Genomic DNA, 27,654 nt, shown 5'->3' with positions numbered 1-27,654 from the left:
GCTCAACTTGAGAGCCATTGAGGAACATCATGCAGTTGTTAAAGCCTCAGATCGATGGCTGCCATGGCTGAAAAAGCATTGCATGGTTACTTTTGTTCTGATCTGTTCTTGCCTAAAGTTAATTCAAAATGACAGCGTACCAGCCTGAATGTGTTTTGTATTATGTATGTACAAGAGTTATATTTGCTGCTCAGCAGCAGGCATTAACTACCTATGTGATGAAGGCTAAAAATTTCCACCCAGACCATTCTCTACTCTGTCGCATATGCAATTCTGTTGATGAGATCACCTCGTCAGTTCATGTTCTAACATAGCTCAAACCGAGTGTACAAAGTGTCATGACCACGCAGGTTGCATGCTCTACTCATTGAAAATTATAGCTGAGTTGTATGGATTTGATATTGTGGGTTCATAAGGCAGAGCAGGAATAATCCTGCCTGCACTTTAATGTTGGACTTTACTATTTCTCCCATACACTCTACCTGATATAATTCACTGTAGTGAACATAGTGTTATGAAGTTTATTGATATATAGCCATTCCTGGATATACACTGTAGCTAGTCATATCCATGCAGCAAAACACTGTAGAAAAGTACAGTTCCAATGTCCCATAATAGTTCAGAGATTGTGGAAGACTCCTATAGCTATCTCAGTAGTACCTATAATCCTAGTAATGCCACTATTATAGTCTCAAATTCATATATTTTTTATCTGTGTTAAATTAGCTTTTCCTGTTACACATAGCTATATATGTCTATGCACTATCCACCAATTTGACTCATTCTGTATTCCTTGAAAAACTAATTGAAGTACATAATAAAATACTTTAGACCAATTGAAAATTTTTCTTCTCCAATTGCAAATAACATGCACTCTAGCCTATTTTACTAATTAACTCCATCATTGATTGATTGATTGATTGACTTATTAGTAACAATTCATGCACTAGAGATCTGCAAAAAGCCTATATGAAAAGCATGACATGTGATAGTAAACAGATATCAAAGGTTATGCTATTCATTTTGCATGTCTCAATCAATTGCAAGGTGTTTACAGTGGCGGATCTAGGATTTTTAAAAGGGGGTTTCTGAAAGTTGGTATAGCTGAATAAGGCACCTGATGACATTTCTCCGGAAAATTTTGAGGTCTGACATCGGATTTTAGGCTATTTTTAGTTACCATTTACAATAAATATAATGCTGTGAACTGTAAATACTATAGCTAACAATAGGGCAAATAATTTATGGTGACTACAAGCTGTAGCTTTGATTGCTCTATTAGAGTAGTTACATGACTGCTCTATTAGAGTATCTCGACCATTTTTAATGCAGTACGTGGTAGACTGATGAAGTGTTGCTGAGGGCTTAATAGCTATAAATGGTGTTAGTTTAGTGCAACTGCATGCATGCTACTGAAATACAGCGGTATATAGTTGTTTGCTATGACAAATTGCGAGACAAATTGTCAGTACAACAATTTTTATGTATTTAGCTCGGTATTTAGACTGCCACTGAGCTAAATTTAAAAGGGGGTTTCTGTCGAAACCCCAGAAACCCATCTGAATCCGCCACTGGTTTAGGTTTGGCACATGCTCTCCTATTATATTATTCGGTGTACCATATATGGCATTATGTTAGTGTTATATATTCTCTCATGTTTACTACACACATTGTTAATTATTTATAATTCTAACTTTAGTGAATGCTCTACCGATGAAGCATGCATTCATATTGACTAATTCACCATATATACAGAGCTATAATTATGTTATTCGAATACCTCTTGGCTGTTTATAAACTTGGTGTCAGAATGGCACCCAGAACTAGTATGGGGAACATGTATATGCATTCAAACTGGAGCTTAGAGCATATGTGACTGGGCCTGCAATAATAGGGCATGTGGGCACATGATTTTTGCCTACTTTTTCACACTTTCATCACTCATAACATTTTGTACCATTATGCTATGGTACAGCAATTTTCAGCGCTTAGTAAGCATTTACTTGGCATCATGATGCAAGTTACAGAATGGAAATATACATTTCCAATGCTGAGATATGACCTTTAGAGTGATGGGGTGTAGTTTGTGCCTACATTCCCTGTTTTCGCAGGCCTGGTCACATATACAGATGAACAATTCTTCTTGAAGTTTCACTTCATACAATTCAAGATTTATCCATCCATATAAAAGCTGAGCTTTGGAACTGCTGTTAAATATGGGATTGCATTTGCTAATTTTGATGGCATTACCTATACCCTGCATGTGTAATAGAGCATTTGAGATTATTTTGTGGTTGTCTTAACATATTCTCTGCCTTATATATACCTATAATGCATGTGGTAATGATCTATATAAAATAGGATTGTAATATAAATTATATGCATGTATATCGCTCCTTTGGGTATAACAAAATTACGATGTTATAATCAATTGCAGAATTGTTAAAATACAATTGTATATGCACAAATCAGTCTTTGTAGTATTGGTCAAATTTAATTCATTTTTGTAATGTAACCAGCTGTGTTTTGTATATACACACATGCAAGTAAACCATGCATGTAGTATATGGTTTTACGTTCATCTGCAATTGCAAGCATAAACATACACACGCACAGTCGCAAACATATAATAACACATAGCCGATAAACATACATAGTTGAGATTTTAAAGTAACCCTTGGTACATATGCTGCCCCCCCCCCTAGGATCAAGTGTTTCCCTGCTATATATGTGACCCTATTTTGGAAAACCATACATCTGGGCACATGCAAAATTTGTGGGAATTGTCAATTGAAAATTTCAGTGATTTTTTAAAATTAATTTTTCTGCATATTCTTGCTGTGAAATTTCACACCCATAGCTTCTTTTATCTAGGAGATATACTGAATTATATCAGACCATGTAGTAGTTTCACAATGCGTGGGACAACAATTAACTTACAAATTAGGTGATTTGTTCATTCCCAAAACCAAACATTTTCTTGTCTTTAGACAATAATACAAGTGATTTAATTTAGAAAAAGCAAAAAGAACACACGATTAAACTCTCAAGAATCTCTTTTCATTAATTTTAGATTGTAAGAATGGTGATCGTTGTCAACAAAGTGATTTGTTATCAATTTGTCACACCTGATCACTATACACTTCTATAAACTGATAATGAAAAGTTGGTTTCTAATGTATTAGACAGTAAATTGGCCATATCTTTGGAATGCTTCAACGTATCATCACAAAATTTTCTCATAAGGTAGATAACCACTCAGTGCTTCAATGTAGCTATAAAAAAGAAAATTGGCTGATGTGCCCAAATGTATGGTTTTCCAAAATAGGGTCACACATATGATAGACAACAGGATTGTCACAACAAATGCATGCAATGTGGTATATACACACTGGCCATCTGTGAACAAGTTGCTATGGAGATATTGTATGTAGCCAAAGTCACGAAGTTCTGCAAGTAGTTTGCGGGCTGCCACTGCTGCAATATCTTAATCTTATTCAGTGTGCATAATGTTTTCCAGTATCATCAGTCTCTACCATTTTGGAGTAAGTTCAGTGATCAATGAGCCTCTATGTCTGATGAGATATAATCAAGTGTGTATATTCACAGTTAGGTGTTCAGGTATCACACACAGTGCTGAAAGCGCCTACGTTTCCTCCCTCAATGACATGTAGGTTGATTATAGATGTCATTTTCATTTTGTATTTAAGTATTATGACAAAATTCATGACTATATTATGCAGCTTTGAGCTTCTTCAAGGACGAAATGTCCACATCTATAATTTGGTTTGCTATAATAAGTGTGTCAAAATAACAATACATAAATAGCCCAAAGAATCACAATCTTTATCTCAAACAGTTAGCTAACTACTACATGCAGTATTTACTGTATAACAGCAGCATGATGGATGGCATGTGTTAAAAAGTTTCATAGTACTATATATTCCTGTTTACATGGCAATAATTGTCACACCAAACTATATTGTTAGATAAAGTACCGTATATGCCATTGTGTATTTTCATAATATTTTACAACACTGTGCACAATATCAACTGTGGAACAAGTCATCATTTGGGTCTGGATTTCCTTCTGCATTCAACAGGATTTCTATAATAATTATTACAGTATTATGTTTCTGACTCCCTGATTCACAGAATTTAGTCTTCTTGCATTGGGAGGGTGACTAATAATCACTGGCTTCCCAAGAACATACAACAGGGACAGCTAGATCCAGAATAAGCAAAAGGAGCTAGGAATAGCTATAACTGTAGTGATTGCAAGATGCATGCATGGGCATAAATGCTACCAACTTTTATGGTGTACAGATTTTGTAATGGGAAATGACCACTGATATGGTGGGGCACAGGGTACCTGCATACGCGCCTTCTGACAAAGATAGCTATTATATAGATGGGTCTGATGATAAATACTTACAGTCCCATAATGATATAGGAAGGCAAATTAAAAAAGCATTCATAGTACTTTATCAGTGCCAATAAGTGGCGTATGCCACTTAGTATATCACTGCAACATAAAATGATTTAGCTTTCTTTGTGCTTACACAGATTGCTGCACAGCTCGTATGCTTTGAATCCTTTGACTGTCATGACTGCTCTATTAGAGTATTTAATATTAAATTGTACTATTAGTGTATAAAAATTATTGATCTCACATACAAACACCTCTGATTGGCCCAAATGGGCCAATATGTCACTAGACGTGTATGTGCATGCGTGTGTGTGCTTGAGTGGATGTGCGTGCAGGTGAGGTGTAATTCCTTTTGTATATAGCTCTCTGGTTAAGGAAGGGATATAAAAAATTAAATATAAGTATAGTACATTCCTCTAACTCTATACCTATAAACTGCATGCCACATGCACTGTGGGATAATAGCTTATAAAATTAATATTATTTGTACTATATGCATGTCAGCAAGCATAGTCAAACCAATGCCATTTACTATACTTGAAATGACGATATGATTTTAATGGAATCCAGGTTTTTAATGGTTCGCAAATCCATTAAATGTTAATGGTTCACAAAGTTGCGAACCATTTAAAACCTTTCTTCTTGTGTTTATTCTGCTAGGACTGGTTCATGTTTATAAAGATGGTTGTATACTCGATCATCCATTATATGAATACTTGAATACTAAAAATCCCTGATCACTCATGATCAGTCCTAAATGATAACTCTTCACTTCACCACATTGCCAAACCTAACCATTGCTGTGGTATTACATCACCCTGTAATATGTTGAATTAGTTTTAGGCAATAAAAGTTTCTCTGAGAATATGTCATAATAGACTGACAATGCCAATAATCTTAAGGAACATTACATGGTTTTGGGAAACTGAATGAGATTCTACGGTCCGTGGTATTAATAGATTTTTTTTAGCACCATCATCCTGTTATGCCTTTAAAATAAAGCACACATGTTTAATGCAAGAAAAAGAATACGAAAAGAGTTAGCTTAACCACATGCATGTTGCAAACAAGCATACAGTTTTATACCCAACAGTAGCCCTGCATCAAATATGCCAGCATAATAGGCTGAAGTGCTATGCCAACATAATGAGGTGAATATTTCAAACTATGGAGTTTAATTCCACGAAAATAGGTCGATATTCGCAGTGCATGCAAACTGGAATATAGTACTCAAATGCATTGTACATAGCTCCTTAGATCGATACTCACTAATAAAATAGTCACTTTATAGTGGAATACTCTAATAGAGCATTCACTGATTAAAAAGTTCCAAGAATATTTATATCTTACTTGCATTGCTTATAGTACAGCCAAAAATGCTGGTGTATAATATCACAGTGTGAATTATTATTAGCATTATGATTTATTCTGTTTAAAAGAAAGTGCTGTACATAAGTTGGATGCGTACAGCAGTTCTTAATATACGTACTATATACCTCTTGTGAAGCAGAAAATCATGTTCAAGTGATGATTATACTTCAGTGTTTACAACCAATCAAAAATTTCTTGGTCACGTCGATATGCACCGATTTTGTCATACAAGAACTGTAGGACAGCTATAGTTTAAACCGTTTTTCTACACTGAGAGATATCTTGGCCATCAGCAGCTGTGTATATCGCAGACAGCTAGACCAACTTAATTGCTTTAGCCTATCAGAGGCATAGCTAGAAGTTCAAAGTGGTTTTCAGATTTGATAGTGACTATAAAAATGCTGAATCATGCACAGGTGTGGGAGTGTAGGGACAAAGTTTAAACATCAACATGGACCAGATTCATGATGCCGTAGACAATGCAAACTATTTTAAATAAATACTTGGTTCCTTATGAGATTTGAGTGGCCATGAGATAGGACAACTCAAGATCTGGGCTATCTGGCTGTTACATTTTCTCACTCCTTCCTCCTACATAATTTTATACCCTTGTTATAATATGCCCATTAAAATATTCTCTTATAGATATTTCATGATATTCTAAGAGTAGCTTTCAAGTTTCAACTGCTCTGTTAAAAATGCATTTGACTGCTTTATTAGAATGTTCCCCTCCACATTCACTTCTGAGTGATCAAGCTGCATGTTAGCTTTAGTACTCTGCTCTGTTCTGTTGTACCTTTGCACTCTTTACGGACAAATTTTGCCAAGGAGCCTGTCTTATTTACATATCCGGACTACTATTTGGATTAGTGGGTCAACAGTACTGGCCCACTCACTAGCGCTGAGCGGTTTTGATATTTCATAAACAGTACGGTATCATTTGTCAACTTGATTTTGCAGTATGACTAAATTAATGCCACGCATCAGTTGATGATCTATAGTTCTAGAGTTAGACCCTAATCATTTTCAATAATGGTTGAAAGCCAACTGCAGTATATACACATCCATTCATATTTACACAGGAGTTGAAAGCCAACTGCAGTATATACACATTCATTCATATTCATATTTAAATAAGCTGACTTCAAGGGGAATCCTATTTATTTGTTTACATAAGGAGAGGAGTTGTACTTATTTGGATGTAAAAAGATATCGAACTTTAAAAAATTCCATTCCACCATTCCAGTAGTCCATTCCACTGTTTATACACTCCCAAATCCAGTTTAGTGTTTTTCTATATTCCTCCATGTGCACAAAGAATCAAAGGCGGTTGTTCCAAAAAACAATTGACAACGGTAAATTTTTTTGGTCTACCAAATGCCCATAACTTACATGTATATGTGTACAAATGCCAGTCAAGATATTCTTATACCACACGTGAATTTGAACAGGTTTTAGCTTAATTGCACTTTGTACCAAAGTAATAATGTCAGTAATTTTCTTTTTATGGAGTATGTACATTTTTACCTGGCACATTTTTATCTAAATAGATTTTCGTGTAGTGGCAGATTTTTGTTTAGTTCTGCCTGACAAAATGTTACCACATACATATCTATATTAGCACTTTAACAGCAACAGAACAGCGTGCATACAGCTTTCACCTACCTTTCTTACAATGATCTTTAACAAACCATCTGGAATTTCACTCTCATTGATGTCAATACCCGTGCATTCGCCTATACCACTGAGATAATCAAACACAGGCTTTGCCATAATGGGTACTCCACAACCTCCCTGTAATATGGACATTACTGTGTACACCCCCATGTAGTAGTAATCCCTATTCTAAAAAAAAATTCATGTGATAGGAGGGAATTTACAATGAATGGAATACACATACCTGAAGTGCACCAACGTCTGCCAACCAAAACTTGTAATCTTCCTTTCCTACCATACATCTGCTACCAAACTCTTTAGCCAATAATCGAAAAAACTCCCTCCTGGGTACACCTTGGTCCACAGCCCCCTCACCAACAAATACCACCTTTTAAAACAAGTTAAATGATCACAATGACCATTGTTTCTGCACATCAACAAATCTCATTTACAAAATTTTTTTTAGCTACAGCCATGATTCAATCCTTACTTCAGAGATGACATCAGGCTGGTACAGTGCTCTTTTGTTTACCACAAGTCATACATATATATGCCACCACATTTAACCCAGGTCCAAAACAAGTTTAAGGTGTTTAACCCTGAAATCCGCATAGGCCAGCTGAAACTGCCCAAATAAATGTGCCTTGCGAAAGGCGCTGTAACTTTTGAAGAATCCACCCTATGGCTACACAATTTATACCATTCTACTTGTGATGCAACAAGGATTAAAATGATACCCAGGGTTTTACCCTAACGCTAAACGGTGAGGCCAATACTAGGCGTTTAACTAACTTTTCGGTAAGGAAACATGCACACCCTTTATAAAATCATCCTTAACTTGATGGTGGTTGCTCCTATCATCTTGCAACAAGTTCCACGTTTTGCCATAAAATTTTCTATCAAGCCATATATGAACCCACAATTGAAATTTAAGTCATGGCAAGAATGCCGGAACACGGAGACGCAACTTGCTGTTGTTCATCGCTTCATAATAAGTAAGCTGCTGTAGTTACAGTGCTCATTTAACCTTCTCCAAGTAGCCCAGTGGACACACTTTTCAACAACGGGTTGTTTTAGGCTATAAGAATTAAGTTACCCCACCTAACGTCGTCATGCGTGCCCATATTGCGTAAACACAGAAATTCTTTGCAGGTTTAAGACTATTCCACCATGCTACACATTTAAACAATGCATGGAATACATTTATGCACAGTGTGTGCACAAATACCTTAATATGCTTGTCATTATAAAACTTCTGCTTTTTAGCCTCACTCAATGCATCATTCAGTACATCTCCTCTTCTGATGTTCAACACAACTGGGGGGTTACAAATTCTCCCCTGTAGCTGGCCAAGTGTGATCTCCTCTTTGGGCCTAGGACTATATTATATGCATACATTGTACACCAACATGCACGTAACACACTAATATTTTTCTAAAGTACCCCACACAACAAAGTAAAAGACATTCAAAATATAAATACATAAATAAGGAAATTTACATGCTTTCGTAAGTGCACAAAACAAGTACGCTTCTGTAGATCAAGTTTTAGTGACGCATGAATTGTGCCAAAGTACAGATACTGAGAAATGTTCTGAGCATAATAATTAGTATTAAAAAAATATGAGATAGTATCACCTACTCTACTCTAATAGAGCAATATCATACAGTATGAATAGATTAGAGGCATATTGCTAACTTTCCTGTCTAATCACTACAGCTAAATTTACTGCTTCAAAGGATTGCGGAGCATTTCCATATTTCTTTTAATAACAACAACTATCATTCATGGAAAATCCGAAATTTTTATAATCGAGTACAAATAAAAGTCATGAAACAAGGGAGGTCATCTAGACCTCTATAATAATGTAGTTAGTCCCAATTTTCTACAACTTCTTTGCTTTTATAATCAAAATATATACACATTGTGGAACAGTAAAAATCATTAAATCTACCGGTACATATTCCTATCTTTGTTAGAAAAATACTTAGCAACTAAAGAAGTAGGGTAATGAACTATTCTGGTGATGGTTCTATTTTGGGCACAACTCCCACACCCCACAAGGTAATGAACTATTCTGCTGATGGTTCTATTTTGGGCACAACTCCCACACCCCTATATTGCACTGCACATAGTTTTGTTGATACATAGCAGCTGTTGTTATTATATCAGCTATCGACGACTTTCAAAATTGGTCAAACATTTTGGTATGATTGACTACTCATAGTACTACTACTGTACTGTACGTAAATCAAATATTACCTATAAATGTATACAAGTTAATTACCTTTTCTGAACACTACTTGAAGTGGAGCCAGTGAGACTTCTCATAATTGCCGTACTGATCATTTTATCTTCAATGCGATTCACCTCATCCTAGATTGTAAAAAGAGCTACTATATACTGTTGTCATATATCCCTTTATAGCTGTGTAACTATGTACCTATATCTCAGCAATGCTACAACAAATATTTCATAAAAATACAAATTACCATTTGTCTTCATGCACTTGCCAGCAAAATGAATACTAAAACAGCCTGTTTGATGTATTGAATAAATCTGAATCAAATTTGAGATAAATCTGACATTGTTATATAGGCTGCTTATGCTTGCTTTGGCTGGCACAGTATCAATGTCAGGCTAAAGAGTTTAGAGGTGGAGCTACGTGAAGTTTAAAGCATGCAAGACACGGATGCCATTCTGGGAGTCTGGGACATGCCCCCAGGAAAACTTTTAGGTTTTGAGATACAAATTTAAATTATTTTACAGCATTGGTACAGGTAAACCAAGTAACTTCAAAATGTGACACTTCTATTAGGGTAGTTGACTCAGACACCCCCTGGAAGTCTACGACATTATGTCAGTCCACATGGTGGCTAATACAAGGGGGTGTGGATGGAACAGCTAGTCACCCATCACACATAACCAAACAACCATGTTCACATGAATCTAGACAGTTAGGCCCAAGAAGTCAGTCAGCATGTCACACCACTGGTATTAATACGTAAAACAATAACCACTCAGTTTCACTCCTACAAAGATCTGTGCTACCAAGACAATTCTTGCTGTGGAAATGCTCTCCAATCTTCAATAATCTGCATAACAAATTTGCATCCGTGATCATCCCACACACTCCAAACATCTCCTTATGGTCTTACTTAACACAGTTAACTATTGTTTCTGCACACAGGTGCAAACTATCTGCATGATGCCAATAATGCATGCGCCATTCATGATTGTGCACAATGCATGGTAGAATGTGTGCAGTTGCTTCTTCACCTTGCTCACATCCATACACTCTACTCAAGTTGGCATAATGCTAGGGCTGAGGTAATTATGCTCATAATTCTTTGCATTATTCTATTCAGAATTTCCTGGAAAAAGCTTGCATTATGCTCCAAAACTTATGCATTATTCTGAAAATTAACTGAAAACAGAAATGTAGAATTGACTGTTAATTTAAAATTCCATGGTTAATTGTTACACATAAACAAGATATTTGATTATATATATATATATATGTAGTATGCAAAAAATAGGATTGATTGCTTTATTAGAATAAATATACGTGAATGTTCTATTAGAGTATCTCGATCGATCGTTCATTCATGAAATATTTAATAATTCTTTCAAAATGCTAGAATGGTTTTTGGCATTATGCTGAAAATTATTCTGGCATAATTACCGCACTCCTACATAATGCTGGGTACTACGTATATAGACTGCAATATGTTTCTGGTATATATATATCCACCCCAAAAACACCTTCGCTGTAAAAAAGGCGCGCCCAAGAAACTACAAGTATCTGGAACCCAATGTAAAAAACAACAAGAAAAATCAGTTTAGCTGAAGTGAAAAGTAACTGGTAACTTAAAGAGCTGATATCTGAAGCGGCCAAGAATACAATTACTAAAGTTTAATCCATGCAAGAGCACCTTGGCTATAAAACAGGTGTATACATGAAAGTAACTGGCAACTGAAATGGCTGATATCTGAAGCGGCCAAGAATGAATGGTCATATACAACTAATTCAAAAATTTAACACTGAACCTTTATAATTCAGCTGTGTTCTATATTCACTCTTGCTGCATCGTAAAGTAATTTTTTTTAACTCTAATTGGCTGGTAATTTGGCCGCCTTTTTTAATAGTCAGTATAATAGAACAAAAAAAGGCGGTCAAATTACCAGCCAATTAGAGTTAAAAGAAATTACTTTACGATGCAGCAAGAGTGAATATAGAACACAGCTGAATTATAAAGGTTCAGTGTTAAATTTTTGAATTAGTTGTATATGACCATTCATTCTTGGCCGCTTCAGATATCAGCCATTTCAGTTGCCAGTTACTTTCATGTATACACCTGTTTTATAGCCAAGGTGTTCTTGCATGGATTAAACTTTAGTAATTGTATTCTTGGCCGCTTCAGATATCAGCTTTAAGTTACCAGTTACTTTTCACTTCAGCTAAGCTGATTTTTCTTGTTGTTTTTTACATTGGGTTCCAGGTACTTGTAGTTTCTTGGGCGCGCCTTTTTTACAGCGAAGGTGTTTTTGGGGTGGATATCACTCATTTTTGTCAGTGATAGACTCTACATTTGGTTTAAAAGGTAATTTTTTGGAAATGAGCAATTAACATTAATGCAGAATATTATCTTGGAGAGTCAGTAAAATCCATACATAATAATGATTGTTTCATAACACCGTAAATTCGGAAGTATGAATTTACGGTGTAGTATGACTGTTCTATTAGAGTAAATTTATCTTTACTGCCTGTACGTGACGAATATATCTCATATCTGTGCATGTTAAATGCTTCAGACACCTAATTAAACTTGCAAGTGCCTAATTAGTTCACAGTTGCTACACAGCTATAAATACATTTGTAATTGTTATCATCATAATCATTTATCATGTTATAACCATTTTTTAATATTTTGGTCACAACTTCAGGATTAGAGCAGCAGAGAAAGGAATAGAGGACTCAACCATCAAGACTTGTATATGGGAGATGGAACAGTATTGCGATGGACAATGCCGGTACTAACCCCTCAAGGGTGTTGCAGTACAGTATAGATGCAAGACCAGAGCCTCGATCGTCACCTTTTGACTGTGGTCACAACTTCAGGATTGGAGCAGCAGAGAAAGGAATGGAGGACTCAATCATCAAGACTCGGGGAGATGGAATGGTATTGCCATGGACAAATCCAGCACTAACCCCTCAAGGATGTCACAGTGCAGTATCGATACAACCACTCCAACCAGTGCATAAGACCAGAGCTCGATCATCACCTTTTGACTGAAATTTTTATACTTGATGAAGCAATTAAAACAAAAAAGTTGTAGTACTTGTACTTTCCTGAGGGAACATGTCCCCAGAGTCCCAGACTCCCTTGCCTGTTCAGCAGAATAATAGGATTGAGCCTTACTACCACTTTCACCTTTATTCTTGGCCTGAATGTACATATCAGCAACATAATACAGTAGCTGTAGATAATGCTAGTTAATGCCCCTAGGCAGAGCTATAGGGGTGGGAATTTTTCCCTACTATCATACTATCATAGTAGTTCTTCTCGCAGTTCTTTGCCTGGCCATCATCAACTGCTGTCCATCAACTGCTGTCAAAACATTAGTCTCGTCCCCCAGACTCTTCCTCAAGCATGCTTATCACACAAAAATAACTTAGTTTAGCAGTGCACAAACAATTATTCATTGACAGCTTATACTACACTTACCGCATTGTTGAACCATGTATACCACCAGAATCCACCAGTTTGACAACTAACACGTGATCTATTTAGGGGAAATCTCGTGGAAAGTCCCTAATTACCTTAAGCGGACACTCATGATATGTGGTTTTAAATTGAATGGTTTAAGAATGTAACTGGATGGTGAGGCGTACTTTAATCGGCTCGACTTTACTGAGAAACTCGAGCCCCTCGTGAGAAACTACATCGCTTGAGCAATGCTTGAAAAAGTAAGAGTCTGGCAAGAATACTGAGGGACTCTATGATATATGCCGGTCTTGAATGCTAACGAATGTGAAGTTTGTGCAACGTGTCACATCGCCACACACTGATTCACCGTGTTTGTGCGATAGGGTTTTTGGACCTGTCCACCAGATGTTGAAAGGAAATTCATTCCACCACATGTTGAAAGGAAATTCATTCCAACTTGTGAAGTTATTGGTATACTCATTGTTGGGGTCCATGGGGACATCGATGATCATTTACCAGTCAGCTGTAAGTAATGTCACAACAGAAGGAAAGGAACCATTTCCATACCCCTATGGCATACTGATTTTCCAGGTCAGTTTATGTACACCCAACCACAGAAATGTAGAACTTTGGTTGCAGGTGGAAAATAAACACCTTTTTACTCAGTTACAAGAGATTCACCCAGCTGGGATAAAATGTTGAAGTGAATGTCATTAGTACCTACTTGCGGTTCATCAGGTATTGGACAATTCCAAGTGTCCAGATTATGCAGTTGTCCTCATGTTCAAGTTTACACGTTTAGGCAAGTTCCACAACATCCTATAATCTATTACTATATCGGTGTGGAATAATGCTTATATAATATTTTTCATATTCCAGGCTTTAGGTATGTGTATTGTATTTAACACCTGCTTGTTGGTTTTTGCAGGCCATCTGGTCATACTGGTTTATCCACTAGCAGTTGAATGTGATCATGGTACGTATCTAAGTTGAGACCATGCAGGAACAAAGATACAGGTATCATGAATTTCAGGTCAGCTGACATTCAGAGGAATTCTATTATTGCAATTGTTCTTTTTGTAGTTATCAATTATCAGTGACCAGTTTGTGATAGCGTACTTTTGTTTGACTAATGACCAAATGTTCTGGTTTACATGCTTACCCAACAGTTATGTTACTCACTTAACCTGCATATGGGATATATATTTTTAGTTCATTTTGATTATTCATCCTTTATTGGTACAGCCTGGCAAATTGATTTTTTGCACATTCTCTTTTTAATTCAGTGCCTGCTGGATTGTTTCGTCAGATATCGAAACAGATGTCTTTGGTGTTGCGACCGATGTTCCAGGTCAGTTTGCATGTGTGTTTAATTTAAGGTTGACTTCAGTGCCTGCTTATTCTTTTACAGGTCTCGGTATTGAGTGTCATGAATTTCAGGTCAGTTGACGTACAGAAGAATTGTATTATTGCAATTGTTGTTTTTGCAGTTATCAATTATCACTGTATACTAGTGATGTGAATTTGCAGGTCAGTCTACTCAGATGTATCAGGTATAGTGTTGATGGGTTCCAACAAGTATCCAGTGTAGACTGTAGTGGCATCAAGGGTGTTAATTTCCAGGTCAGTTTACATGTTGTGATGTTAGTGATTTTTTCTTAGTACCCAGATATTAAGTGTATTGTATTTAATGCCCACCTGTTATGTTTTTAAATTATGGTATATCAGTGTAGACAGTGCAACAGTAAGCCTTCTGTGTTGTAGTAACTATTTGTTTCATAATATTATGCTGTTGTCCCGGAATGGCACAATTTTTGGGCAACCAGTGTGAAGTCCAGTGGTACAAGCATTGTATTATGACCAAGTTGTGATAGCGTACTTTTGTTTGACTAATGTCCTAATGTTCTGGTTTGATTAATGTCCTAATGTTCTGGTTTAACATGCTTACCCAACAGTTATGTTATTCATTCACTTAGCCTGGGATATAATTTTTGTTCATTTTGATTATCCATGCTATTATTGACACAGCCCGGCATATTGATTTTTTGTACATTCTCTTTTAATTCAGTGCCTGCTGGATTGTGTCATCAGATATCGAAACAAATGTTTTTGGTGTTGCGACCGATGTTCCAGGTCAGTTGCATGAGTGTTTAATTTAAGGTTAACTTCAGTGCCTGCTTATTCTTTTACAGGTCTCAGTATCGTCATGCTGACATACAAGAAATCATCACTATTGTTGGAACTATTTTTAGTCAAGTCTTGATGTGATGTTAATTAACGTTGTTACACATTGTTGTATGGCAAGAAATTATCATGGCCATCATGAAATTTGAATATTGTGTAAGTTGTGTGGACCAACCCCAACTCATACATGGTCACTGGCAAACCACGAACCACATTCGAGCCACAACACCACCAACCACATTCGAGCAATCCATTACAAAATTTTGTTGCACCATTTGTGTGTGCATAATACTTAATGAAAGCCACAACACAAGCTACATGGTACACACTACATAGAGGTGGTAACCCCTAAAGGCTTGTTACCTTTTGTATTCACCTTATCGGCCTTTGTGGTTAATCTATTAAAAATTACATGTAAATAGAGAATTGAAGAGTATGCTTAAAGCACCTTCGCTAGTGATTTTGTTCTTCAAACCATAAGACAACTGGCGATTTATAAATGCTCGCATGGGGTGTGGTACTAAATGGAATTTAAAAGATTTCTGCTTAAAACGCCATCCCTAGGGAACTTACGGTTCAGCACGCTGTCACAACTTGTTTATCAGGCATTAGAGTTTGTGTCCACGTCGTGTCTTTAAAAGTTATTGTAGGGATTAGAGGTTGATTGAAGAAAATACGCGTATAGGCAAACCAGGATTGGATAATGTCAGTGCTAGATGGACTATACAAACACGGCTATGTTGACTGGTTGACTGGTATAACGTGACAGTAGTTGTAACATAAGGTAGAGAAATAAAGTGAAATACGCCTATTTTTTTATTTTGCAATGGTTACTTTTTTATTTTAGCGAGGTCGCAAGAAAACTATGATGATGATAACGACTCCTAAAGATTTTTTATCATGTAACGCAATACAAATCTATTGAGAGATGTTGCATAATTTAGGACTAATATTGCGAAACCGGCCCTACACGTAAATAACTCACAGTAGTGGCCGCGCGTCTTTTAATTGGGCGTGCGCTTTGTAGTTTCTTGGCCGTGCGACTCACTACCGTGAGTCTTGATATATATATATATATATATATATATATATATATATACATACAGATGTTGGGAAAATATGCATGGGGCATGCACCTTGAATTTATTGCACTTTACAAACACACTGCCCTCAATTGCATGCAAACAGGGTTGATTATAATCTAAGCTCATTGCTATACATCCCGATTGTAAACAGCTACTAGTGGCTCGTCGAGTTGAGATAGTTCACAGTTTAGTGCACAGTTTACAGGTATAACCTTCTGACAGATACCAAGAGCTTGGCACGTAAATACTCTACACCTATTTGATTAAATGAGTACTTACTCAAACTATTACATCAAATGAAAAGGATAAAACAGCATGCATGGAGACCATCAGTCTAACCAGGAACATTCAGAGGTGCCTTTTACCTTTATTTTTCATGCTGTCTGGCATGCTAGTCAGACACGCTGTACCTTTTCTATCAGTAGCAATTCCTAAATTGAATAGTCACCTGGATCAGTCAATCGGATGAGTATTTTAAAAGGATTAATTATGTACATGATAACTTGGCTATTTCGTTGAGAAGGTCTGGCTCACTAATCGATCTTGAAAATATGTATAGAAATACTTTTTAGCTATTTTATACAGTGAAACTCAGTCGTCCACATAAACAGAAGTCCAGTAGTCTTTACAGTCCACAAGCCCACCCCAGTGACACCACCAGATCAAATAATACCCAACCCCAACAATTGGCAGTTGTCACCAGGTGATATATCACCCTGTTGGTCACAGCTGCTAGACCACTTGGTAACAGTCAGAGGCATGGAATGAGGCCCCATACTAACAATTCTTGTTGTTGTGGTTAATGGGATAGAGAACAGTTATAGCCCAGACTCATCCTGTTGTGACTACTTGTATAAAGCCATTTAAAGCATTAAAATCATCAGCTGTACAATTACCGAAAAAACTGAAATGGCAAACAGATCCTTTGCTGTTGACAATGAAGGCAACACGTACCATTGTAAGACCAGCAGTGCTACCTATAGCTGCACTAAGTTATAGAAATGCCTATTACTACTGAACAATACGTGATACCCCCCCCCCCCTGTATGCAGGAGCCTTGTGTATTTGTCCAGTCTCTATAGCATTCTACCAATCAGTACACATCTTCCATCAACATCATGGCATTTCACTAGGTGCAATAATATCTTTTTCATTTTTATTTTTACATAAACAATGCAATGGGCATTCACCTTGTACCATCCATTGGAGCAGGGGCTGTACATGTGGTCATTGATCAGGCTAGACAATGAGGCACCTTGAACTATTAAAATGAATTGCACCATAATAATTATGTACATGCACCAATCAGTTTGGGCATGGCATATACTGCATAGCAAAACTTTGGCATAGCTAGGGCATTGCAAAGGTCTCAGTTAAAATTTTCACAGGAAAAACATCAAGAGAATGACTAATCTATATATGCACTGAGGAAAAAACTGGCTATGACAGGAGTCAACACATTACCTCTCTCTCCTCAGATCACTGGACCAAGTGGCTATATACATGTATGCACGTATAGTATATGGATACACAGAAGACAGGCTTATCTTGAGACTTCCATGCTTGTAATAAAAGGATATATTTCACCACAGTGAGCTAATGGTAATGAATGATTAATGATGCTCACTAACATCATCCATCTTGTCGTCTGACAGTTTCATCCTTGTCGGGGGCAGGGGCAAGTCATCATCAGACACTGTACACGTGGGTGAAGTCGAATCAATTTCAACACTGCTGGCATGAAATAGTTGATTAGGACAAAACAATTTTATCAGGCACTAACTTTTCTTCGACTGCGGCACATACCTCGAGATGCGCAGGAAGCTCATCTATATCCACCTCTTCACACGTGAGGCATTTCTCTAGTAACTGGTAAGAGCAAACAAAAACATGTTAAAGTACAGTGTGTTATGACATAAGATACTGACTAGTCATAAATTTACCATCGGTATTATGCAAAAAAATAAATGAATAAATCACCTGGCTGTGGTAGCCAGCTACATGCCTGATATGTATCATGCAAAACCCTACGATTTGTCAAAAACTGGCTATCTGACATTTTACTCTATACGTGCAGAGAAACCTACACAAACACAGCATGCTTGTTATTGGAACACCACACATTTTCCACACTGACTGCATGGTAGCCATATGTGCATTGTGTCATACTTGTATCTGTGTGTAGTGTACCTGAGCTCATGCTTGTATAGTTAATAAATATGCAACTGTACTATTACAAAACATATATCCACACCATGCCACATGGCACTGTGACATGCACAGCATTTGTGAGCACATACCCCTGCACCAACCGGTTCCTCCACTTCTGGAGATAAGTCCAAGTCTTTCTGCAAAGGACAGATGTACGTTCTGGCTGAGCCTACTTTTTCTTTCAAGGTTTTTAATGACGACCATGCAAATTGTGACAGCGGTACCAAATTCCTAGAGTTGACCAGACACTTGCAAAGTACAAACCCTCCCGTATCACGTAGCTTAGGAAATGTAACAAAAAGTACTTCACGGATCTCTTCAGCTTCTAACTCCATGTCATCAAACTGCACATTCCTCTCTCCTAAACCGGCTCGGCATAGTTGATCCTTCTCAGCATCGGTTGTCAGTATCCGCAGTTGTTTACGGTCACCCAAACATACGAAGCGATGTTTCCAAGCAACCAGCTTAGGTTGCTTGTTGAACAAAGAAGCCACTTCTTCCTTAATTATCTGCTTCCTTGTTGCACCTTTCCCTCCTTTCCCTTTGCTGTCCTTTCCCCTAGCATCTTGAAGGGCACTAATCACCTGAGACGCTGCCTCCATTACACAAGAACCTGCAGACAAAAATTTTCATATCTAAGCTTAGACAAAAATCTTTCCAAGCGTACATGTAGCTAGCTACGTATATGTTCAAGTTAGCTATGTCCATTTAGTCGGTACGACTAATTATGACCATAGCTACTGCAGTCCTAACCTTCATCGTGACTAAGATAAGGACAAGCGTTTCAGACCGCAGTTGGGGGTATGCCTGTACCAGGCGGCCTACTGCTCAGTGTGTAGCCTTGAAGATCACTAACACCTCGCGGTGGTCGACCTTGATTTCCACTAGGTCCAGGCTCATCACCATCAGCCAACCCAGACAAAATATCAATCACTTCTTTCAATTTTCCTTTAGAAAGCATAGCTAACCAAAAATCCTTGCAGTGTCAGATTCTGCTCAGTTTCCTCAACGGTTTTGTACGGCAGTCTCCCAGTATTTTAGTGTTCACATTAGTGCCAGCACAAAAGCGGAAGAGGAGTATCTGATAACTGAGAAGCCAGAGAACAAAAATAGAAACGCACGTTTGCTTGTACAGTTCTCAATGATGTATTTATTAAAGAATCAAGTCTCTAGGGCGTAAACTGTGGGACTAGTTCTAGTTAGAAGCGAAACATTATAACTTACCTTCTACAGTGAGTTAAGACATGGGATTTGGACTAAACTGTGCAGTAGTGATAGCTTATTGCAAATAAAAAGAGTTTAGCAGAATAGTTTAATCCGTTCGTAAGTTATAGCAGAAAACATAATTTACAGAAAGCCATACACGGAACTATAAAGAGCACCATTAACATTGTGCACTGATTTTAAAATCACCATACACACCCTGTACAATTAAGAGTATGTACAGTAAAATATTGTAATAGCAATGAAATTGGAATTGTAGTCAGTGACAATTGACAAACTGTAGGAAAATGATCAAACTTTAGACCACAGCAAGGTGAAATACTTGAATTTCATTGGGTATCTAAATCCTGTAGATCCCTTGTTCATGTCTCAATAGATCTCTGTCTCTGGGGTAGTGTTGCGAACTGCTTTGGAAACACTGATTATTAACCAGTATTGTCTAGGTCAAGCCAATTATTGGCTAAGAAGCCTTTAAATCAGTTTTGCCCACCCACTTGGTTCACCATAAATTACCCCTGCTGACAAGTGTTAACATCACAACATAACCTCAAAGTATGTGTAAATGCATGCTTGTAATAGCTGTTATTGTAAGGCAGGATGTTGATGGTCACTTTGGTACCACCCTAAGGCTTCCAACAGGCATATTTAGTGCCATAATGTCTGCTAATTTACAACCAGACAATAACCGGTCAATATCCAATTATTCACCTTCCAATAACCGGTATTAGTAAACTCTGCAGGTTCACACACTACTCTGGGGTGATAAAAAAACACCAATTCATGGGCATTTAACTGGATAGCAAGGTGCTGTAACACCCATTACAAGTTACAGGGAGGTGTATTGAGCTTGTTGATGCTACATTTGTAGTGTCACAAGCAGCTGTGAAGGTACAACAAGCAGCAGTGAAGGTACAACAAGCAGCAGTGAAAGTACAATGATGAGCTGTGGTCTATATTAGTTAAGACATCGAACCCTCAGACCCTGTAATAGTGCCCTTGCTTTGCTATTGCACCACAACACAGGGCCTTTCAGGTTTCTAAATTCCGTAGAACCCAGTGTTTTGATGTCTAACTATTATTTAGAGTATAAGATAGTTAATATGACTTCAACTACCGTAGGCAGAGAAATTTTCATGTAAAAATATTTTGTTTCAGAAATTTTCGAGTAAAAATATTTTCGTGGGTGCAGACAACCCACGAAAATATTTTTACTCGAACTTTTAGTACTCTATCTGAAAGTTATCTTTCTTTGGTTTATTTGTAGATACACTTTTGGTGATGCACCCGGTCTGCAGGCCGTGTAGCTGGAAAATTGATGGCCTCTAATCAGATCATGAAGAACAGGGCGTGGCACCAGAATTAATTACTTGCAGACCAAGGGACTCAAGCTGACTCAGACGCGAAGAGGCAACCTGCACGTGGTGACACGATGTTAACTATACACTTTAACACTGTATACGCCTTTAAATAATGCATTATAAGCACAAGAACTAATCTAATACTGTGCTTACTTTAATAACCTTTGTAGCTGGATCATAGCTATATAATTGAGGTAACAAAATTTTCGTGATAAAAAATTTCATTAAAAATATTTCCGTGTCCTCAGACCAACCACGAAAATATTTTTACCACGAAAATTTCTCTGCATACGATACATACATAGATCTAGTCCATAAAGTAAGAAATTACTCCACACTCCAAATGCAGCATATTTCAACTGTTCGTGTTGGAACCCTTAAAATGTGTTCATGTATTTGTGACTGTCTCAGCAAAAACCTTTCTAGTTTGCACAAACATGCATTTTAAGAAAAATGAAATTTTAAAAACTTCCTAAAATTACGCAAGCCACAAAGTAAAAATATGCAAGTTTTAATCGAGCCATTACTCAGAGAAGCAACACAAATTGAACTATACACCATGCTAATGAAAAGTTTTAAAATTTTTGTCTCGTTTCTGTAGCCCCAATGGTATGCATGTTAATGCTACATGTATCACTCGCTATTATCATCCACATTATCAACATCTCCAGAGTGAAGCCATCCATCTTCATCAAGTACTTCTCTTGTCTTCCTCTCCTCCTTCAGGTAACCCATGAACACATGTCGACCACGAAAACAAACCTCTCCATCACCACTACTGGAATAGTAGGACAACAAAACACATAAATTCATATTGTACAAGTACACAGAAAAAAAATGGAATTTTCAACTAGAGTAGGGACCATAGCACATCGATAAAAAGTACTGAAACAAGCTGGAATAGTGCATGATATTAAATCACAGTAAAACAATAAGAAGTGTTATATCCCTACTGTGCATATCAATTATGGTATCTTGAGCACAGAAGGGATTAGGGGTGCACCGATATGAATATCGGTATCGGTACCGATATGCATTATCGGTTATCGGTAAAACACAGTCGAAATTACCGATATGTATAACATTATTATACTTATTATTATTAAACATGCACCTTGTGAAATCGCTTCGTAACGATCATTCATTAAGCGTAGATCGCCTGCATTACGCACTAATAAAAGCCTACATCATGTGATAAGCAAGAAAGGTAAGTGTACACTATTGCAAAAAATCTCTTTTGTAGCTCACAGTGTCTGTAATATATAATGCCTAAAGCGTTTTTATTTAAAGCTGGCAAGAGAAACACTATTAACTCGGCGCCCATCAAGCCATTACCGTAACGCATGCACTTGAAATTGGGTGTATGTAACAATGCCACGTGTCAAAGCAGTTATTTGGGAATACTTTAAAAGCGCAACCAGCGTTTCGCAGTTTGCCAGCGTTGTGAGAATGATGTATCCCGTGGTGGCCTCACAGTTAAAACTTTTAACACCTCCAATTTAATACACCATCTGAGGAGGGAGCACCCTATAGATTTCAAAGACTATGAAGAGAAGAAGAAGGTGCAGGAGCTAAAGAAAAGAAAAAGAAGCAGCTGAAAAGAATGCGTGGAAGGATCCAAAGGAAACAGGAATGAAGCAGTTATCACTGGTAGAAACAGAGGCAAGGGACGTCAATGATCCCCGTGCAATGAAATGATGGCTTTGGATTTTCAACCATATTCAATTGTATCAGACACAGGTTTTACTGCATTGCTTAAGACCTTGGAGCCCAGATACACATTGCCAAGTCGCCGCTACTTTACTGAGGATGTTGTCCCTGGTATTGCAAGTGCTATCAATTCAAAGCTAGCTGTGGTGTTGAAAGATGTAACATATTTCAGTTTAACCACTGATGTTTGGAGCGCTAGCTTGACCAACCAATCACTGATCAGCCTCACTGCTCATTAGTTAGGAGATAGTTTTGTGAGAAAATCTGCAGTCTTACATGTAAAGTATTTAGATGGGTCACACTCGGGGAAAAGATATGTGAAAGCATAGAATCAATGATTGAATACTGGAAGATATCAATGGAACAAATCCATTAAGTGTTGACCAATAATGCCAGTAACATGAAAAAGGCCATCAAAAATGCTAATCTGAGTGGGTTTGGCTGTTTTGCGCACTAACTTCAGCTAGTTGTTAATGAATGGATGGTGTGATGTCACAGCGGGTGGTCATTGATGTTCTGGCTGTAGCAAGAAGTATTGTAGGCCACTTTAACGTTCAACACTCGCCTATAATTTACTGGATGAAATACGTGAGCGTCTTGATATACCAAAACATAAATTGCAGCAAGATGAACCAACACGATGGAACTTGACACTCTTCATGCTTGAATTCATCTATGAGCAAAAAACGGCACTGGCTGCTTATTCCACTGAGCATGGTGGTATCACAATGCTGAACAGCCACCAACTTGATATAATTAGACAACTAATTGCACTTCTGAAACCAATTGAAGAAGTAACCAAGATAATCTCAATAATTTCAGGATGCATTTCAGCTGTGGTACCATTGGTGAAGATCTTGAAAAGAATGTTTAACAAACATCATGATGATGCTGGAATAAGGATCACGAAATCAGAGATACTGACCTCATTGGAATGCAGATTCGATGGCATTGAGCAGATAGATGAGCTTTGTGTTGCTACTATTCTAGATCGACAATTCAAGCATCACTTTTACATGGAAACAGAAACACCACAATTGGATTGATAATTGCAACTACACTTCAGGTGTTGATGAACCCCCTAACAAGAGGGCATGCCATGACCATACCACCACTTCAGAGGACAATGATTAGTCATCATCTAGCAAAGTATGGGAGTGTTTTACTGAACTACTGGAGGAAGCTGGGGCAACTAGTGATGTGGGAGTAGGGGCTGAAGGAATGGTGGATAATTATTTATCAGAACCACTTATTGACTACAAAAAAGGTGACCCTTTGAAGTGGTGGCATGATAATGGCAGAAGATATTCATTGTTGGGAAATATGGCACAGCAGTTTTTGAGTGCTCCACCGACTAGTGTTCCATCTGAACGGCTGTTTTCTGGAGTTGGGAACCTATATAGTGAAAAAAGAAACAGATTAAGTCCAGAACATGCAGAAATGCTCTTAAGTATTAAGTACATCAAACATTTAGTTGATTAAACAAACAGTTTAAGTTCTAACAGTTCTCTCTATTGCTATTTGATGTTTGTTTATACACATTGATATCACTCAGTTATTTTTACTAATATCGGTATCGGTGTTGGAATCGGTAATTTTGTAGTAAATATATCGGTTATCGGAAAATTGGTAAATTCCCATATCGGTGCACCTCTAGAAGGGATACAATACTTCTTATTGTTTTACCATGATTTAATATCGTGCACTACTCCAGCTTGTTTCAGTACTTTTATCAATGTGCTATGGTCCCTACTCTAGTCGAAAATTCCTGTGTATTTGTTTGTTAACTTTTTTGTTAATTATTATGACTGGTGAACCCACGCATACTGCATCTAAAATGGTGCTGTGCACCCCAATTATCGTCTGAAAAGTGAAGTATCCATTACGCTTCGTTGTCAGCTATGTTCAACCCGTTACGCAGCATTTCAAATCAAGAACTGTTCGAAAAGAACCTCTGCAATCCACACATACAGAAAGAAATGGTGCCGCGTGTTGTCATGTGATCACATTGGTGTAGGGTGTAATGGTCAGTCATGATAACATCACATGGACTGTTAGGATTTGTGTAGAACTATACAACATGACCTTTGTGAGTTGAATGTGTACTATGTGTATATTGTATTGTATGTATACAACCTCATATCTCTTTGAGTGTACAGTGTGTGTATATGTACAGTAGCTAAAGTGTGCTTTGTGATTTTGTTATATAAGTTCAAGCCATCTCTTTATATGGAGGCAGATGGTCCTATTAATGAACTTATCACCGTACATACTGTACAACACTGTGTGTGTGATTTGTGTGTCTCCCAATAGGAGGATCAGTTAGTCAGTTATCTACCACTCAGTCATATTGCAGCTCAAATGATTGTGAGTTAATATCCTTTGTTACATACAGCAGTGCCACATGTGTGTGCAAAAATACGTGTGTGTGCGTTAGTGTGTGTGTGCGTGCGTGCGTATGACCTTTGTTTAGTCTATTCTCAAAATCAGCATCCTGTATGTCACATTGTTCTCTATACAGGATATCATTGCTGTACTGTGTTCTGGTGCTACTGTGTGGTTTACTCAACCAGATGCTATGTAGGGAACTCTTAAGAACACCTTAGAGGTAAACATGGGATGTAGTGAATACTGGTGATGTGCATGATAATATGTGTAGTGCACATGTGTGTGTACCTTTGGTGGTCCAGTGGTTCCAGAGGTATAGATTAGAGAGGCACACAGTTTCCTGGCTTCTGTTTCTCTATCCACCATAACACCTCATAATCTGGTACATCCTATACAAAAAACAGCATCAATACACATGATAGTGTGTCCCATGGCTTGTAATGTGGCTGAAGTCCCTATAAGGAGACTTGTATTGTACTTAAACTCACTACAGGAAGACTTTTGTTATGTAGGTGAACTCTACTGAGTGACTTGTAATGTAGCTGAACTACTCTACAGGGTGACCTGTTTGTAACTGAACTCTTTTGAAGGTGATATGTTTGTAGCTGAACTATCTTCAGGGTGGCTTGAAACACATTTGAACTCTTTATAGGGTGACTTGTTTATAGCTAAACTGTCTGCATGGTGACTTGTTTGTACTAGTAATAGCATGGGTATAGCAGTGAAATTTGGGATAAATACCACGAGTGTTGTATTGGAAATGGGAATAAATTTCCAATACAACACTCGTGGTATTTATCCCAAATTTCACTGCTATACCCATGCTATTCCCAGTTAATACCATACTTACTGCATAATACATATACACATGCTGTGCATTAATGTTGCTATGTACATTGGTGCTACATTGTTAACATAAATTCTAGCCAATGAAATTGCAATTACAACTTTTTCACTGCTACCAGTGAAATACGGGATAAATTTCACTGCTACTATTGAGGCTTTTGTATGGGCAGTGAAACAGGTATGGAATTAGTAACTGAACTCACTACATTTTGACTCCTACTGTAGCTGAGTGCTCTAATAGAATGTGTAGCTGACCTGCTCCACTGGGATACCCAGCAGACAGTTCAGTTACACAACATATGCGAATGTCAAGAAAATTTTAGTTCAATATATGTGACTGGATTTTGGAAAAATGATCCAAATCGCACATCAAGATAAATGGTTTTAAAGAATTCAAGTCAACATAACTTGCTAAGGATAGCAAGCACGTGTATGAAATTTACATAAAAGTGTATCAGTCTATTACCTTTCAGACCACTTCCAGTACTTGTAGCTGCTTGTAGAGTTTCCCACCAAATAAGATAGAAAATGTGAGCAGTTGGACGAGCGAAGTAGTATCACGAGTGCTCACAAAGGGGTGGGGGGTGGCAGGGTGGGCAAGGAATAGACTTCAAAATGGAGGCAGATCACAATTGGAGTCCAGACATGAGATTACAGGGCTGTGCTGGATCCTTAGTGGCTGATATGTAGCAAAATCAACACAAAAAATGTCTGGCCAACTTTACAACGCTGTCCACCAGTAAACCAGTGTGATTCTTGCCAAGCCAGGGGCTTCACAAGACCAGAAACAACCATTCGAGGTCTACACACCACCCAGAAAAGATGTCTGTTGAAACCAGCCTCCAGCAGTTTGAGTGGTAGTGAGGGTCAAAACTATTAGTATGATAGTGTAGCTATCCACTGGAGTGGTTTTGCCAGCTGTGTGATCTGGATTGGTTTTGTAAAATCTGGTCACATATATTGATCTTAAAAATTGGATGTGTGTGTAAGACCCCTTTGTGCAAATCCAATATAATACAATGGTCTATTATCTGAACTCACTGGGTCCTGAGTGTGTTCAAATAATTGAAAGTTTGAATAATAGAATCCCTTATTTGTTTATATACAGAGCCTGCTAAATTATAGTGGACCCTAGGTTTAGGGTTATCTGAATCCCGATGTACAAATGTCTCATGCAATGGTATACTGCAGATAAATGAATTGTTTGGATAAATGAAGCCCATACATTTATATATGTATATAGCTCTGTTGAAATACTCTAATAGAACAGTCTTTTTCAATTTCAGATAAACGAGGGTCGGATAACCGAGGGTCTACTGTACTCTAATGGAACAAAAACTTTAGACAAACACTAATAGAATAGTCGTCACAGTTTGGATAATGGAAGATTCAGACAATCAATGGTCGTATAACGAAGGGACCACTGCTACACCTCAAATTGTGTTAATGACTTAAATATAATATACAGGTACAAACAAAAC

At 37.5% G+C, this 27,654-nt stretch overlaps 3 protein-coding genes and 1 long non-coding RNA gene across 12 annotated transcripts in view; 2 read left to right on the top strand and 2 right to left on the bottom strand.

Moving 5' to 3' along the window:
* Positions 1 to 2,495: 2,495 nt before the first annotated feature.
* Positions 2,496 to 20,055, bottom strand: LOC136253059 (uncharacterized). Of its 8 annotated transcripts, none has more exons than XM_066045654.1 (8): positions 18,737 to 19,966; positions 18,220 to 18,305; positions 18,068 to 18,170; positions 9,744 to 9,832; positions 8,685 to 8,835; positions 7,701 to 7,844; positions 7,466 to 7,645; positions 2,496 to 3,275 (listed from the first exon to the last, which is right to left on the bottom strand). In XM_066045654.1, the coding sequence occupies exons 1-8, from the start codon at positions 19,247 to 19,249 to the stop codon at positions 3,267 to 3,269; spliced, it is 1,275 nt and encodes a 424-aa protein (XP_065901726.1). In that variant the 5' UTR covers positions 19,250 to 19,966; the 3' UTR covers positions 2,496 to 3,266. The 8 variants fall into 8 exon arrangements, 5 of the variants coding, with proteins under 5 accessions (XP_065901726.1, XP_065901722.1, XP_065901721.1 ...); XR_010699927.1 differs by lacking the exon at positions 2,496 to 3,275 and adding an exon at positions 3,287 to 3,776 and having other exon boundaries at positions 7,466 to 7,640; positions 18,737 to 20,055; XR_010699926.1 differs by lacking the exon at positions 2,496 to 3,275 and adding an exon at positions 3,288 to 3,791 and having other exon boundaries at positions 7,466 to 7,640; positions 18,737 to 20,008.
* LOC136253345 (uncharacterized) lies at positions 13,245 to 15,467 on the top strand. Of its 2 annotated transcripts, XM_066045999.1 has the most exons (8): positions 13,245 to 13,758; positions 13,807 to 13,969; positions 14,096 to 14,200; positions 14,251 to 14,518; positions 14,579 to 14,607; positions 14,658 to 14,790; positions 15,236 to 15,300; positions 15,360 to 15,467. In XM_066045999.1, exons 4-8 carry the CDS (start codon positions 14,489 to 14,491, stop codon positions 15,433 to 15,435), a joined length of 333 nt encoding a protein of 110 aa, XP_065902071.1. In that variant the 5' UTR covers positions 13,245 to 13,758; positions 13,807 to 13,969; positions 14,096 to 14,200; positions 14,251 to 14,488; the 3' UTR covers positions 15,436 to 15,467. The 2 variants fall into 2 exon arrangements, with proteins under 2 accessions (XP_065902071.1, XP_065902072.1); XM_066046000.1 differs by lacking the exons at positions 13,245 to 13,758; positions 13,807 to 13,969; positions 14,096 to 14,200 and having other exon boundaries at positions 14,213 to 14,518.
* A 1,689-nt stretch (positions 20,056 to 21,744) lies between the features above and the next one.
* Positions 21,745 to 27,654, bottom strand: part of LOC136253064 (long-chain-fatty-acid--CoA ligase ACSBG2-like) — a 205,277-nt gene continuing 199,367 nt past the window's right edge. Inside the window, exon 12 of the mRNA XM_066045671.1 lies at positions 21,745 to 22,007. Within this exon, the coding sequence (XP_065901743.1) occupies positions 21,863 to 22,007 (145 nt within the window). The 3' untranslated portion in view covers positions 21,745 to 21,862. The remainder of the gene's footprint in view (positions 22,008 to 27,654) is intronic.
* Positions 24,955 to 25,548, top strand: LOC136253076 (uncharacterized). The gene is made up of 3 exons (XR_010699941.1): positions 24,955 to 25,028; positions 25,253 to 25,306; positions 25,461 to 25,548. It is a non-coding gene; the product is annotated as an uncharacterized lncRNA (long non-coding RNA).

This window comes from Dysidea avara, chromosome 4, assembly GCF_963678975.1.
Source record: "Dysidea avara chromosome 4, odDysAvar1.4, whole genome shotgun sequence".
Lineage (NCBI taxonomy): Eukaryota > Metazoa > Porifera > Demospongiae > Dictyoceratida > Dysideidae > Dysidea > Dysidea avara.
Note: the sequence above shows the minus strand (reverse complement) of the source record. Positions and strands in the feature narration are given on the sequence as shown.

What these genes read in the sequence shown, in the direction of transcription:
- LOC136253345 (XM_066045999.1), top strand. Translation starts at nt 14,489, where the DNA reads ATGTCTTTGGTGTTGCGACCGATGTTCCAG. An exon ending in TTGAGTGTCATGAATTTCAG is followed by an intron (nt 14,608 to 14,657) that starts GTCAGTTGACGT and finishes TTGTTTTTGCAG; the next exon opens with TTATCAATTATCACTGTATA. An exon ending in TGTTGCGACCGATGTTCCAG is followed by an intron (nt 15,301 to 15,359) that starts GTCAGTTGCATG and finishes ATTCTTTTACAG; the next exon opens with GTCTCAGTATCGTCATGCTG.
- LOC136253059 (XM_066045649.1), bottom strand. Translation starts at nt 19,249, where the DNA reads ATGGAGGCAGCGTCTCAGGTGATTAGTGCCCTTCAAGATGCTAGGGGA. An exon ending in CAGACGACAAGATGGATGAT is followed by an intron (nt 9,833 to 18,067) that starts GTTAGTGAGCAT and finishes TTTACAATCTAG; the next exon opens with GATGAGGTGAATCGCATTGA. An exon ending in TAAAGATCATTGTAAGAAAG is followed by an intron (nt 3,777 to 7,465) that starts GTAGGTGAAAGC and finishes ACCAAATTATAG; the next exon opens with ATGTGGACATTTCGTCCTTG.